Below are 13,560 nucleotides of genomic sequence, written 5' to 3' on the forward strand. Positions count from 1 at the left end.
AAGCAGATTTAGTACATTGACTAAATTAATTTAAAATAAAAAGCAGATTTAGTACATTGACTAAATTAATTTAAAAATAAATAAAAAGCAGATTTAGTACATTCACTAAATGAATTTAAAATAAAAAGCAGATTTAGTACATTGACTAAATTAATTCAAAAATAAAAAGCAGATTTAGTACATTCACTAAATTAATCAAAAAATAAATAAATAAAAAGCAGTTTAGTACATTCACTAAATGAATTTAAAATAAAAAGCAGATTTAGTACATTGACTAAATTAATTTAAAATAAAAAGCAGATTTAGTACATTGACTAAATTAATTTAAAATAAAAAGCAGATTTAGTACATTGACTAAATTAATTTAAAAATAAATAAAAAGCAGATTTAGTACATTCACTAAATGAATTTAAAATAAAAAGCAGATTTAGTACATTCACTAAATTAATTTAAAAATAAATAAAAAGTAGATTAAGTACATTGACTAAATTAATTTAAAAATAAATAAAAAGTAGATTTAGTACATTCACTAAATTAATTTAAAATAAAAAGCAGATTTAGTACATTGACTAAATTAATTTAAAATAAAAAGTAGATTTAGTACATTGACTAAAATCATTTAAAAATAAATAAAAAGCAGATTCAGTACATTGACTACATTAATTTAAAATAAAAAGTAGATTTAGTACATTGACTAAGTTAATTTAAAAATAAATAAAAAGCAGTTTAGTACATTCACTAAATTAATTTAAAATAAAAAGCCGATTTAGTACATTGACTAAATTAATTTAAAATAAAAAGTAGATTTAGTACATTGACTAAATTAATTTAAAAATAAATAAAAAGTATAGGAGGTAGGAGGTCCCATTTATCCATGCATTAATTCATTTATTTATGTATTTGTGTATGCATTTATTTGCGCATGTATTTGTTTATACATGTATTTATTAAAGTCATGTTTAGTCCTCCGTATATTGCAGCAGATGGTGGCAGAACAGCTTTCTGCTGCTTTCTGCTCAGGTGCTGTTTGGTTTCACTCAGATCTTTCAGATAGGTGGTGATATATTTAAACTTATACTGAGAACGCCTCAGTGAAATGAATCAATTTCACCAAGTTTTTATGATAGTTTGTTTTTCTCTCAAATTTTATTGAAAATTCTATTCAAAAAAGAAACAAAAAAACTCCAATTTCCCAGCTTGGGATCAACAAAGTATTTCTATTCTATTCTAAAATATTCAACATATACATTCCTTTTTTTTTTTACATGTTCCAGAGTTCTGCACAATGCTGAAAGTGCCTGAATGTAGGAATCATAATAACATACATTAAAATGTACAAAGACTAAAACATAAAAAAAAAGAAGAAAAAACTTATTCTAATTCTGTGATTAGTGCGCCAGACCAGATTTCACTGCGCATGCGTCATACACCGAAGCGATGACATATTTTTTTTGTGTCCCAACCTCTTACCATAGGCCTTGGAAGCAGCAACACACCGCCGCTGAGAGTTAAAACGCGCTGTACTTTCAGTATCGTTTTCATGGAAATGCATTAGTTGGACACATTGTTGCCATGGGGCGTTGCGCGGCTGCCGCACCTACTAACAGCTAACCTCTTAAACATTGAATCGCTTTGCCTTTGATACCAGCTAGCTTGTGACAAAACAGGTTCATTCACTATGTCCGTGGTGGCTCTGAACACGCAGGGCTGGGTTGTGCATGCATGCTCACTCATCGATCGTGGGTACTCGCGTTGCATCCGACTGAGAGCTAATCATGAGAAGTCCCATGTGAAGTGTCGCTTCAAAAGGCAGTGTTTCCAGATCTTTAAAAGCCATGGCAGTGCCAGCGCCGCAGTGGGTGGAGGAGGCGCGGATATGTTGCAGAAAACAGACAAGCTACCAAAGGTAAATCAGAGGCACAAAAAAAAAGAGAAGAAGAAAAACTGCTGGTCCCAGTGTTGTATGCATCCATCCAGAATCACTGCTGTCTGTAATGACACGTGAAGTACACATATTAAAGAAACATCTTTGATTGAAGTAAAACGACTTCCGGGTAACATTAATGCAGTCCAGTGTAACTGCACCGCATTGAATCCTAAAGATCTCAATGTCTGGCCCATTTTTTAACTTGGAAACACCTCTCAGCATAACACACAGCACCACCAAAGAGTACACTCACCATCTTTAGCAAACAGATCAGAACGTGAACATTATACACTTCATAAGGGTAGAATTTGTGTGTGTGTGTGTGTGTGTGTGTGTGTGTGTGTGTGTGTGTGTGTGTGTGTGTGTGTGTGTGTGTGTGTGTGTGTGTGTGTGTGTGTGTGTGTGTGTGTGTGTGTGTGTGTGTGTGTGTGTGTGTGTGTGTTGGTCACTTTAAAGCTAAACAGTACATTTCAACATGTTTCTGAAAACATCTAATGTGAGAAATATGCAAAACAGTAAGAGAATCTTGATTCACATTTGATCAGTTGTGTCTAGTTTCAGAGTTTGATGGGAGCAGTGGTTGACTGGGAGCAGGAGGTGGAGGCAGAGATGCATGACGTTTTCCACAGGTCTTCTGTCTCATCGTGCTGTCACGATATAGTGACTGTCTTTTTCACAGATTTTAGATTTAATGGCACCCAGGTCTTTGTGACCCCGCCAGGATGTTGTCTAGCAGTTGCAAGTTGTGCAAACTTCCGTCCAGATATTTGATGCCCCAATAGGTGCGCTCCCACTGTGGTTGATTACCTTGAATGAGGCGGGTCCATCTCACCAAAAACGCCCCTAATTTGCATGTGAGTCGCTCAGGAGGCCGTTTGACCCTGTTGGAGAGCAGGGCCTCGTTTGTCCCCTGAGATATACAGATTGCTGATTGGATGGAACAACACGCCGAAGTAGAGTAGACACTTTTATCCAGTGGTGGAGAGCGCAGCGCAGAAAATGATGCGTGCATGGATCTGGATTGAATTTCCGACCTGTGGTTGCTGCATGCTCCATACCTCTCTCTCTCTCTCCCATTTACACACAAATTCCCGCACACACACACACACACACACACACACACACACATACACACACACCATACTGCAGTGGGCTGACGGCCTGTCTGTCAACAAAAACTTTCACTGCTCCTCAAATCTTTAAAGAGGAGTGTTTTCTTCCATGTTACTTGTATATAAGTTGACGGGGATCATACGGGCAACCTTAAATCAAACTACAACTATTCTGTATTTCTTACTATGAGAAAGAGTGCTACACCGCTGTATCCCTGATCAGCTGATCTCCAGCGATGGAAACGTCACATCCTGAATCTCGTAAATGCCTCTGGGCCTTTTTTTTGGTAATGGAAACAGGGCGAGTGAACGGCCATTTGAGAGGGCGGGCCCTGAAACTTTCCGGGGGGCCACTCTACAGGGCTAATGGAAACACGCCTAATATGTTGCACGACCAGATCTGTCCCCAGGGTTTAAGGTGCCATCCACACCCAGACGTGTTTTGCGGTAACTGCAAAAGTATGAGTAGAGTGGATATATCTCAGAACACACAAACAGTTCAATTTTCGTTCTTCTTTTTGATAATTTTCTTCTTCTTCTTTATGCACATGCTCCATCTCTTCTCAGTTGTTGGTGTATTTCTGTGGCAGAGTTACAGCGCACCACTTACAGGCCTGGCATGTGTACCACATCACATCTGTGTGAAGTTGGGGAGTCAACCGCTGAGTTGAGTGCAGAGAGGGGGTGTTAAGCCTCTATAAAGAATACAACCCATCCAGGTCATTGAGAGGTCATTAGCTGGCGATGCCCTGCAGGTCTCTCTCATGAGATAAGCTCTTTGTTTATTGTCTGTGTTTCTGGGCTGGTTGTCTGCTCGCATTCCTGGAGCTTCCTGAGTTTTGCAGTGAACCACGATTTATTATTGTCCTCACAAAGTTCAAGTAGCAGATTCAGCAAAAACCCTCCATGCATCAAAGCAGTTCTGTTACTCCAGCTTTGTCTCGTTGGTCCATCCCCTCACAGTCCTGCCTGCAGGCTAAGCAGATTTTAGTTTGTGGCGGTGAGCAGATGTTGTGTAGCAATGATCCAGTTATGGAGTGAGTTATGGTCCCTGGTGGGGCACTTAATACTTAATGCTGTCTGTTTTGGAAGTCGTTGCTGAGGTGTGCTCTGTTAAAGTCCCCAAGAGTGATGAGTGGGGAGTCTGGGAGTCTGTTTTTTCTTGACATGCTGAATGTAAACACTGACCAGAATAAACAAGGACAACTCCTGCAGTGTATAGATTAAAAGGGTTTAGAGTTCATAATAGGCGTTTCTAGATGAGGACTACATGATTGCTTCAACGCTGTGAAAAAAAAGAAATGAAAGAAATCAGTGAAACGATTTTGTACTAATAGTTTATTTGTAACTGACAAAACATAAAAGGAAATACATGAATGCACATCTATTATCTGTGAGACAATAATATGCTTTGCAGTAGTCATTTCATGTGTGTTGTTGTCAAAATTAAATGACAACAACAACCGCAGTAATATTCTGACATATTTAATCAGTGGTTTATCATAATCAACATCATGTTTGTTATCTTCAGTCATGCCTCTAAGCAGACACATACCTCACCTGTACACGAGCCAACATACACTCACACACTACTCTCAGGCGTGTGGTCCTTGTGGTAAACCATTGCATGGGCATGAGTGAAGGCGTATGAGTGACTGTCACAGAGTGAGACGTAAAAAGTTTAGACCCTAAATGGGAGAACAGAGTGTGTGTACGGCAGGAAATGATAAAGATGCAACAAACAGAACCAGATTCATACAGAGCAGGAAACTGCAGTCAGATGGCTGAAAACATATAAGTGTCTGCTTGGAGCTTATGAATTGAATTCTGTGTAATCAACAGAAAGAATAGAATAGAATAGAATAGAAATACTTTATTGATCCCAAGCTGGTAAATTGCAGAAGCAGTTATTTGCAAGCTGGTGTTACCAAAGGTGTGTTAAGAAGCTCTGTCCCTAGTTAGAGGAAGACAAAACAAGTTGTCAGCAATTTGCAGAGAGAGGGGAAAAGCCTATGACCCGGGGGTATGACCTTTGAGCTTATGAAAATGAGGAGATGCATTAGTGTGATCAAATTGTAGTCCTCCGGAAACAAATCTGTGCCAGGTGCCGCAATAACTAACTCTTCATTTGACTTTCAGAAAAGGAAACGAAAGCACAGTGAACTCAACCAGGGGGAGGTTGACTCACAGGCCTTTCATGAGAAGGTAGGTCGAATCTCAGTCTCCTTAAGTCTTCGCCGCACGCAGCGTCTTTGAAAAGTCCTTTTTTTTGCCGGTGGGGATTGAATTAAACAACGAACAAAATGAAAAAAACTTGATTTGGGAAAATCAAAGTTCCACTTAAATGTCTTGGCTATTTCCAGAATAAACACAAAATAAACTCTAATACCTGATTCATTTATATTTGATTGTAACTCTTTATGCCACAGTGTTTAGGGGTAACTTTATTGTTGCAGATGTTAAAGGTGGGGGTAACTTCACCGTTATGTAGCTTAATCTATAATAATACATCATCAATTGTTGGTTATATTTTGTTTTAATAATCTGAATCTGCCAAATAACTACAGCTTTAAAATAAATAATGTGGAGTAACAAGGACGATATTTTCCTCTGAAATGTGTAGTAGACGCATGAAGTAGCATCAAAATTAACAAAACTGGAATAAAATGTTCTATTGTTGTTACTTTTGTAGATACAGTCTTTGGCAGCAAGACTCTCAGATCCTCCTAAATAATCAAATATAATCATAGAACATGTGCTTCTGTAGATCAGGTCTGTTGTCCTCCAGGGAACCAAGTCCTTGGTGGATTCGGCCCGATCCCTGGGATATCTAAACGGTGAAACAGACACAGTGAAGGAGCCTCTTCCCTCTCAGGAGTGCAGCCTCGCCGCTCTCTGTGAGATGGCTAAAGAGCTTCCTCTGGTGGACGATGAGGAGCAGCAGGAGGAGGAGCGCGTTCAGCTCCTCGTCGCTGAAGATGGCAGCACGTCCCACGTCGACCTGTTCTCTCGGGTAACAGAGAACGCGGCGGACTGGGCTGCAGCGGTCACACTGATGGGAGGGGAATATGTAATACCACCACACACAGCCTTCCTGCTTTCTGATTTCACAAGAATACAACCCCTAGTCCACTGTGAGTATGATCTTGGGAACTTAAAAAATGTTTGCCAGGCCGTCTGGAACTGATTTAACAAAATCTCTTAAAAATGTCGTCACCGCACAATTGCGGTGACTTATTTTGAACTTTAAAAAGCTGTAAAATCATGGGGGAAGAAATAGTGTGGCATAAATGAATGTATCGTAAATAATTCTAGCGTGAGTCAGTGTGTTTCCAAAGTAAGAGCTCAGTCGTTGTAGTTGTTTACTAAAGATGCCTGTTTCTCACACAGATGGAAAGAGGTTTGACTTAATAGTGATGGATCCACCGTGGGAAAACAAGTCTGTGAAAAGGAGTCGCAGGTAATTTGGGTATTCAAAGGAAGATATGATAACGCATTATTATTTATCACCAGGGATGAAATGGATATGTTGCAACAGGAACAAAAAAAAGGCTGAACAGAAATAACATGAGGTTAGATATTGAACTCAACAGCTGCAGCATAAAGTACACAGCCCTTAACCAGGAGCCTCCTTTTTGGCTCATTATCTGTTAAAATGAAACAATGTCTACTTGAAACCAATGGCCAAATCTCAATCCATCCTTTTAGAAGGCTTTATTTTAAAGTTGTAATCCCTAAGAATTGCGGCTGCTTTGGCGGTAAGATGTAACTGCAGGCGAGCCTCTGGGACCTCATCTCCCAGAGTTCCTTTGGAAACCGGCGACGTCAGTAGTTGGGCAGCTCTCATCTGCGTGATGCGGTGTGATGCCTTCACATGCTCCACACTGACAGATTTACTTTTCCACCAAGAGATTTACTTTTATTTCTTATATTTCAATCATCTTATGACCGCTTAGAATGATCTCAGGTAGCAAATTAGACCGTAAATGTGTGCAAAAATAATTAATCTTGGCGTTAAGTAAGGCATTTATTAGTACTTAAATATAGAGACACTTTTAAAAACTGGACTAGAAAAGGGTATGGAGGTTGCATTTACACATGTTTTATATGCATTTTCTCAATGAAGGTACAGTTCTCTGCCCGCCTCCCAGCTGAAACGGCTCCCCATCCCCCTACTGGCCTCCCCAAACTGTTTAGTGGTCACCTGGGTCACAAACCGGCCGAGCCACCTGCGATTTGTCCGCAACGAGCTGTATCCACACTGGGGAGTGGAAGTTGTGGCCGAATGGTTCTGGGTCAAGGTACAGGAACTTTAAATAGATACAGCTATTATGAACATCTGACCTATCGATTTGATTATTCCAGATGTTTCAAGAGCCCTCTCTTTTTTCCCCTCAGGTGACTACGTCTGGACAGTTTGTGTTTCCACTGGATTCACATCATAAGAAGCCGTACGAGGTGCTGGTGCTGGGCCGTTATCGTTCATCTGCAGAAAACGCCACGAGGTGTGAAATGTTTCGACTTCCCAGTGGGTCATTTTTTAATGTTGTATGAGTTAAATGAGAATATTTGTTGAACCATTTTCAGCTCTTCCGAGACGTCAGAGGTTCCTGTGGAGGATCAGCGTCTGATTGTCAGCGTCCCATCAGCTCTCCACTCCCAGAAACCCTCACTCTCAGGTAAATATTTTCATTTTTCTGAAAGCCAAACTTCTTGGTATATGAAAGAAGTACAGTATTGTTATGTTCTACTGTGCCACCAGAGGGCAATGCTGCAACATCAGAGATTGTTATCTTGCCATTCAGCTTCAATGATAAGCCCTTAATGTAATACAGGCACTAAGTCTGAGTCAGTTATTTAGGTTTGAATGGCTGAAACTTCAAATGCACGATTTTCATTGTATTAAAGGACGACAACAGATACTGTGAAATTGCCTCAAGTAATTATTTCATTATATAAGTCGTAATATCGCACATTTTTGCTGAATAACATGCTTTTCCACCACAAAAAGTCGACTTTTTCCTCTAGAGAACCATGTTAGGGGAGAGAGAAAATGTCTCAAACACAACATGCAGTGTCTGACTTGTTTTCATAATAACCGGAGGACTTGACCTCAACCCGCGACAGGTTTGATTTGTAAGAGTGAAGGACTTCTGCTGCTCACAGTGAACCTAAACGTGTCCTATCTGCGCTCACTGTTGTGTTGCAAGACTTGACTCCGACACGGACCCTGCTACTTAGAATCAATGTAAAACCTTGACAACTAATATGCAGGGTCTATGAATAAGAGAGGCTTGACGTCACGTCCCTCCGTCTCAAGGGAACGGGATTTATTGTGCAGTATGGAGAGCGAAACACGGCCAGTGTTTGCCTGCGCCCTTTCAGAAGCACAGAAAAGCCTCCACCTCATGGAAGCGGCTGGATATTGTTAAAACACACTCGTTTGAATCATAATGATGCCGTTGCGGAGCTGTGATACCATAGAGATGAAGTAGATTAGGACACAGTTATTTGTTCAGTCTCCTTGTGTGATTCTTTGCTCATGGTCAAGCCTCTCAGCAGGCTTCATAACAACAGGGTTTGTTTATTCCAGTTGCTATATTTGTGGAGTTCTTTCACAGCTCGTAATGCAAACAACATATTTATTGAGATGCGCAGGGATGCACAAGGGAGAGACTAAATTACACTGATAATTAAAGACAATACTCTCGATTCATGCATACTTACGTACTACTAAATGGCCCGAATGAGCAGCATCTGTAACTGTGGTGTATCTCAGTTGCATCTCTTCTAACTCCGGTTACTATGCCCCATTTTGTTGTTGTGCAAGAGGTGAGAAAGCTCCGTTGGTTTGCGGGTGTGGCTCAGATCTGTGAGTGTAATAACTGCAAATTGCTGTATGTCATGAAATATTAGAGGGGCTTGACCCAACTGTTGAGCTGCCAATTAAAGCAGATCCCTTTATTTATTTATCTATCTGACAAGATAATTTAACAGCTCAGGGCTTCAAAGATTGTTCACAATAGATCATGCAATTGCTAGACATTTCAAATATGTCCTTAAGACCTTTGGCATTAATCAGCGCGAGCGTTCTTATTTTCAAGTCTGAGCTGTCGTCCCTGTAATTCTGCCGCACTTTGTCGAGCGTGTCGGGTCTGCTCGAGCCAGTGGGCGCAACTCTCAAGTCTGCACTGTTGAGAAACCCTGACCCACTTCTCCTCCCCTCTCACATGGGGCTCCTATCACTGACATTTTTGGTTGCTATGGAAAGCTAAATGACACCATTATGGATATGACACATTCTTGTCAGATGGTCAAGCTGCAGGAAAATTTTTTTTTTTGCAATTTTCTGAACAACAAGGGCCCCCTACAACTAAAGAAATTGTGAAAAATGAAGTCCCTTCTCAACTCTGTATTATATTAGTGGTTAAATGGCTGTTCCTAATATTCGTGTCAGGAAGAGGCACGCTGCCAACTGTGTGGGCTGCATTACTGTTGATTAGGTAATGGATCTGTGACAGCGATCTATGCACTGATATGTTTTATTGGCAGCTACAATAATTAGCATTACCTGTCAACAATACCACTTTTAAAAACAGTCTATTTAAAAGTAATAAAGTCATTTTTCAGAATCATAGTCAGAAATACTTTAATAATCCCAGCTATACAACTCAAACTCCAGCTATACAACACTATTATACAGATAACATATATTTGTAAAAACAGAAATATAAAACATACATAACATTATATATATATATATATATATATATATATATATATATAATAGTATCACATTTACAGTAGTAATGTGTACAGATCAAAAGTACTGTAATAATGTGCAGAGTACCGTAAAAATGTGCAAAGAACAGATGTTTATGATTGAGTTAATATTTCAGATTTATTTCGAGCTGTTCATTCATAACTATTGTTTCAAAGTCTTGAAACCCTGATGCTGACAGTCTTTATTTGTTGTTGTTGTTAAAATCCCTTTGGAGCAGCATCGATTTTAGGGGATGCTTGTATTTATTTGAATTAGGGTTGCGAAAATAACCGTCACGCTACCTTGGTGATGAGGTCATCACCGCTTTTTTTGTTTTTTTGCTGGTAAAAAGTTACAGGAGTGCATATGGTGTGTGATATGGAATATAATAAATATAGTATTCATTTTTATCATAACTGACCGTCTTCCATCTTTTTTCAAAATAGTTTTCAGGTTAGCTCCATAAGAAATCAACAGAGTTTATGATTTGATACACTGATTTTATTCCCACCTGTAGAAAGTACACTGAATCAGTCTGTGACCTGCTCAATCAATGTAGATACAGCTCATAAGTTCAAAACACATACAGTGGGATATCTATATGATTTAGAGAGCTGTCGTGCAGATTACGCTTTATTAAATGCAACAAACTTAGCCTTAAAGCATTCAGAAATGGGATCTGTGTGGATCGATGCATTTAATACAATGGAAGCAAATTTGTTCTGGGAAACTTCTAAAAAATAGTTTTAATATGGATTTTGGCAAAAAAACACTAATTTTACTCTATGCAGCTTTGTTTACAGGCAGCTCAACAAGCTGTGAACATTGACATAGTTATCACCTTATATCACACAGTAAAGTAGCCTTTTAGAGACTTTTCAATCACAGCAGTTGCATCTGGACACAGCACTGATGAGAGCTGGTGATCATCTTCTACAATAGTGACTCCTTTGACACTGTACACAAAAATTTCCTCATTTGATTATATAAAAGTATTACTTAGAGCAGCTTTAAAGACTCAACTATAGAAAATCCTTATGGCACAGATGCGGCCAAACACAAGACCCTGTGGGACTCCCAAAGACAAAATCAATGTCATTGATTATATTAATTGAAAACTCTTGCAAAGGGGGAAAAGAACTTAAATTTAAACTATAGCATATTTTACTACATTAATCCTTTGTAATGTATTGATTTAATATTTATATAGGGGTTCACAAATAAGTTGAGCAGTATATCAAGGAAAATGTAACAAAAACTTAAATAAGTGACATTGAAATTGAGTTGCGTGCAACATAATTAGTTTTCCGTCACCTTGTTAAACCTGAATCAGCCTTAGAGAGAATATGAAGAGGCAGAACATATATATAAGTATGAACATGTCACTTGTCCAGACAGTATTAAGAAACACTGTCCTCTGCCTCGGGCCTCTCTCGGCAGAAGTTTCATACTTTGTCCCATTTCAGACTGAAGATGATAATTAGACATTTTATCCTTTGTTCAACTTTGAGAGCTGAGTCACCGGTTGAGGTTGAATTAGTCGGAGAGCTGCATGTTTGGCCTTTCCTCTCGGTGACTCTGTCTCTCTGACGTGCAAAGGAAGAAGAGAAAAAGGGGAGTCAGGACACCACATTGGGCAGGTTGGATTGGTTTGGGGATCAGGCTTTTGAGCTCATTAACTCCCTGAGTGTTGGCTGGTTTGAGCAGACAGAGTAGCACCGGGGCAGAGGAAGTGAAACGTATCTGTCAGGTGTGCTGCTCCTGGGATATCATCTCTTTATAGACTCAAGGTCACTGCCAGTCTCCACATAGAAAAATGTGTGTGCTGTGGTGTGAAGGAGCTGGGTAGTTGCCAATGCTGTCCTCTGCCTATTACAGAGTAACAAGGAAAGTTCCCCCATAAGAAATGAATGCAGTACAGTGATCTTACAAGCTGAATTTCTCATCTCAGGGCAACTGCTCCAGGGACCATCGCCCTAGACATCCACAAGGCTTTTGTCCATTAATTTGGGAGTAAATAAATAAATTGCTAATGTGTTTTCAGGCCTGACATTAATCAGCCCTTATCCACTTTTTATCACCCTGCCATTTTATCACCATGCCACTGTGATGTGGAAGTGAACTCCAGGGTGTGACATCAGCACAGTGGCATCACTGTTTCAGGTGTGGTTACAGGTGCAATAGGCTTGAAGTCTTTAACCAGAGACACTGCTTTTCAGCCTTAAAGGTGTATTCTGTAAGATTTTCATCTCGTTAATTGTCTGTTTAGTAACTGTCCATCAAAGAGTGAGTTAAAACAATGGTGATTGATACTCTGACCCACTAATGAAAGCACTTGAATTTGCTGCTTTGCTGAGAAATACTATTTGAAGTGTCTGTGGAGACTTTCTCGTGCTAAAATCAAATGCACCGCAAAGTTAGTGACGTTCCCTTTCTCTCTGTGGACCTCCTATCAGTGTGGAGCATGTGAAGGCATCACGCCGCATCACGCAGGTGAGAGCTGCCGATCTACTGACGTCATACACTTGACGCTGTTCTCGCCTGCAGTTACATCTTACGGCCAAAGTGGCCGCTAGAAAAAACGTATCTCAGTTCTTATGGATTATAACTTTAAAACAGCAAACCTTAGTCAGGCAGAACTGGTAAAGGTCTTTTGCCATGTGCAGTCTGCACTTTGCACTTAATTTAGGTTTTAGGGTGACAGTGACACACACAATAAGGGTCTTATTTGTGTCCCAGGGTGGGTTTAAGCACCTATGATTATTCCTCTTCCTCATTTATGTCTTTCTGTAGAGGTGCTGAAGCCCTACATAGGAGCTGAGGCAAAGTGCTTGGAGCTGTTTGCCCGAAGTCTTCAGCCTGGATGGACCAGCTGGGGCAACGAAGTGCTCAAATTTCAGCATACAAGCTATTTCTCTCTAACGCCTCCAGATGATGGAGCAGATGTGCCTAGAGACGATGAGTGCTCTTACAAAGCCACAGTCACACCGGTGTTAAGCTCACCTGGAGAATCCTCTCCTCCCCGTCACTGTCCAACCACTGTGGACTAACAGCCGACCTTCAGCAAAGGCCACATCAGTATTTCTGTCCTTTTTTAATAAAGATTCAACTGAAGAATATGTCTATACCAGTTGCTTTTGATGTGTTCTTGTGGGACCTTTGATTTCTTTTTGGGGGGGGTCTTGGTGCATTTTTAACGTAGTGAATCCGGGCTGATGAGGCATTTGGAGAGATGAAAGTGCATTTCTGTGCAGTTATGTTTTTGACTTCCCACACTGCATTCAGATAAACAACACTCAAGGATTCATTTTCTTCACCTTTTAATTAATCTTTGACACAATGTGTGTTAAGGATGATCAAAGTATTTCTATTTTTACTCATTTTATGCTGTTTTGAGCTGAATTTTGAAGTGTATACCACTCCTTTTGAAATAAAAAAATCTTATTGAATGCATTTGGTATATAACTGACCTTTTAATAGAACTTTTGTTTAAAGTTTTCACTTGAAACACACAGTGCTGTATCCTGACAAGGACGCACAGCTCTATGCTTACATAATATGTGAATATCTATGAATTTTCCCTTCGTATCCACTGAAAGACGTACTCTCCCTGTGTCACACTAATAACCGCCAGCATAGCCATTAACCTACCTTTTCCTATCGGGTTGGGCTTCTCTAATGAGTCTGTGGTCTCCAGAGAGAGGAGAGGTGGTGTGGTGTTGTGGGAACGAGCAGGGCTGTCTTTAAAGCAGATGAGA

The 13,560-nt window shown here is 39.9% G+C and overlaps 1 protein-coding gene across 1 annotated transcript; it reads left to right on the forward strand.

Moving 5' to 3' along the window:
* The first annotated feature begins 1,556 nt into the window (after nucleotides 1-1,556).
* mettl4 (methyltransferase 4, N6-adenosine) lies at nucleotides 1,557-13,114 on the forward strand. Its single transcript, XM_083935885.1, has 8 exons — nucleotides 1,557-1,906; nucleotides 5,179-5,244; nucleotides 5,807-6,173; nucleotides 6,430-6,499; nucleotides 7,166-7,340; nucleotides 7,438-7,544; nucleotides 7,627-7,718; nucleotides 12,596-13,114. The coding sequence occupies exons 1-8, from the start codon at nucleotides 1,679-1,681 to the stop codon at nucleotides 12,850-12,852; spliced, it is 1,362 nt and encodes a 453-aa protein (XP_083792011.1). The 5' UTR covers nucleotides 1,557-1,678; the 3' UTR covers nucleotides 12,853-13,114.
* Nucleotides 13,115-13,560: the final 446 nt, after the last annotated feature.

The sequence above is a fragment of the Echiichthys vipera genome (assembly GCF_963691815.1).
Source record: "Echiichthys vipera genome assembly, chromosome: 21".
Lineage (NCBI taxonomy): Eukaryota > Metazoa > Chordata > Actinopteri > Perciformes > Trachinidae > Echiichthys > Echiichthys vipera.

Bases quoted from the DNA above. Each gene is read 5' to 3' on its own strand.
- mettl4 (XM_083935885.1), top strand. From the start codon at position 1,679: ATGTCCGTGGTGGCTCTGAACACGCAGGGCTGGGTTGTGCATGCATGC. The intron at 6,174-6,429 runs GTGAGTATGATC...TTTCTCACACAG, and splicing joins AATACAACCCCTAGTCCACT to ATGGAAAGAGGTTTGACTTA. The intron at 6,500-7,165 runs GTAATTTGGGTA...TTCTCAATGAAG, and splicing joins TCTGTGAAAAGGAGTCGCAG to GTACAGTTCTCTGCCCGCCT.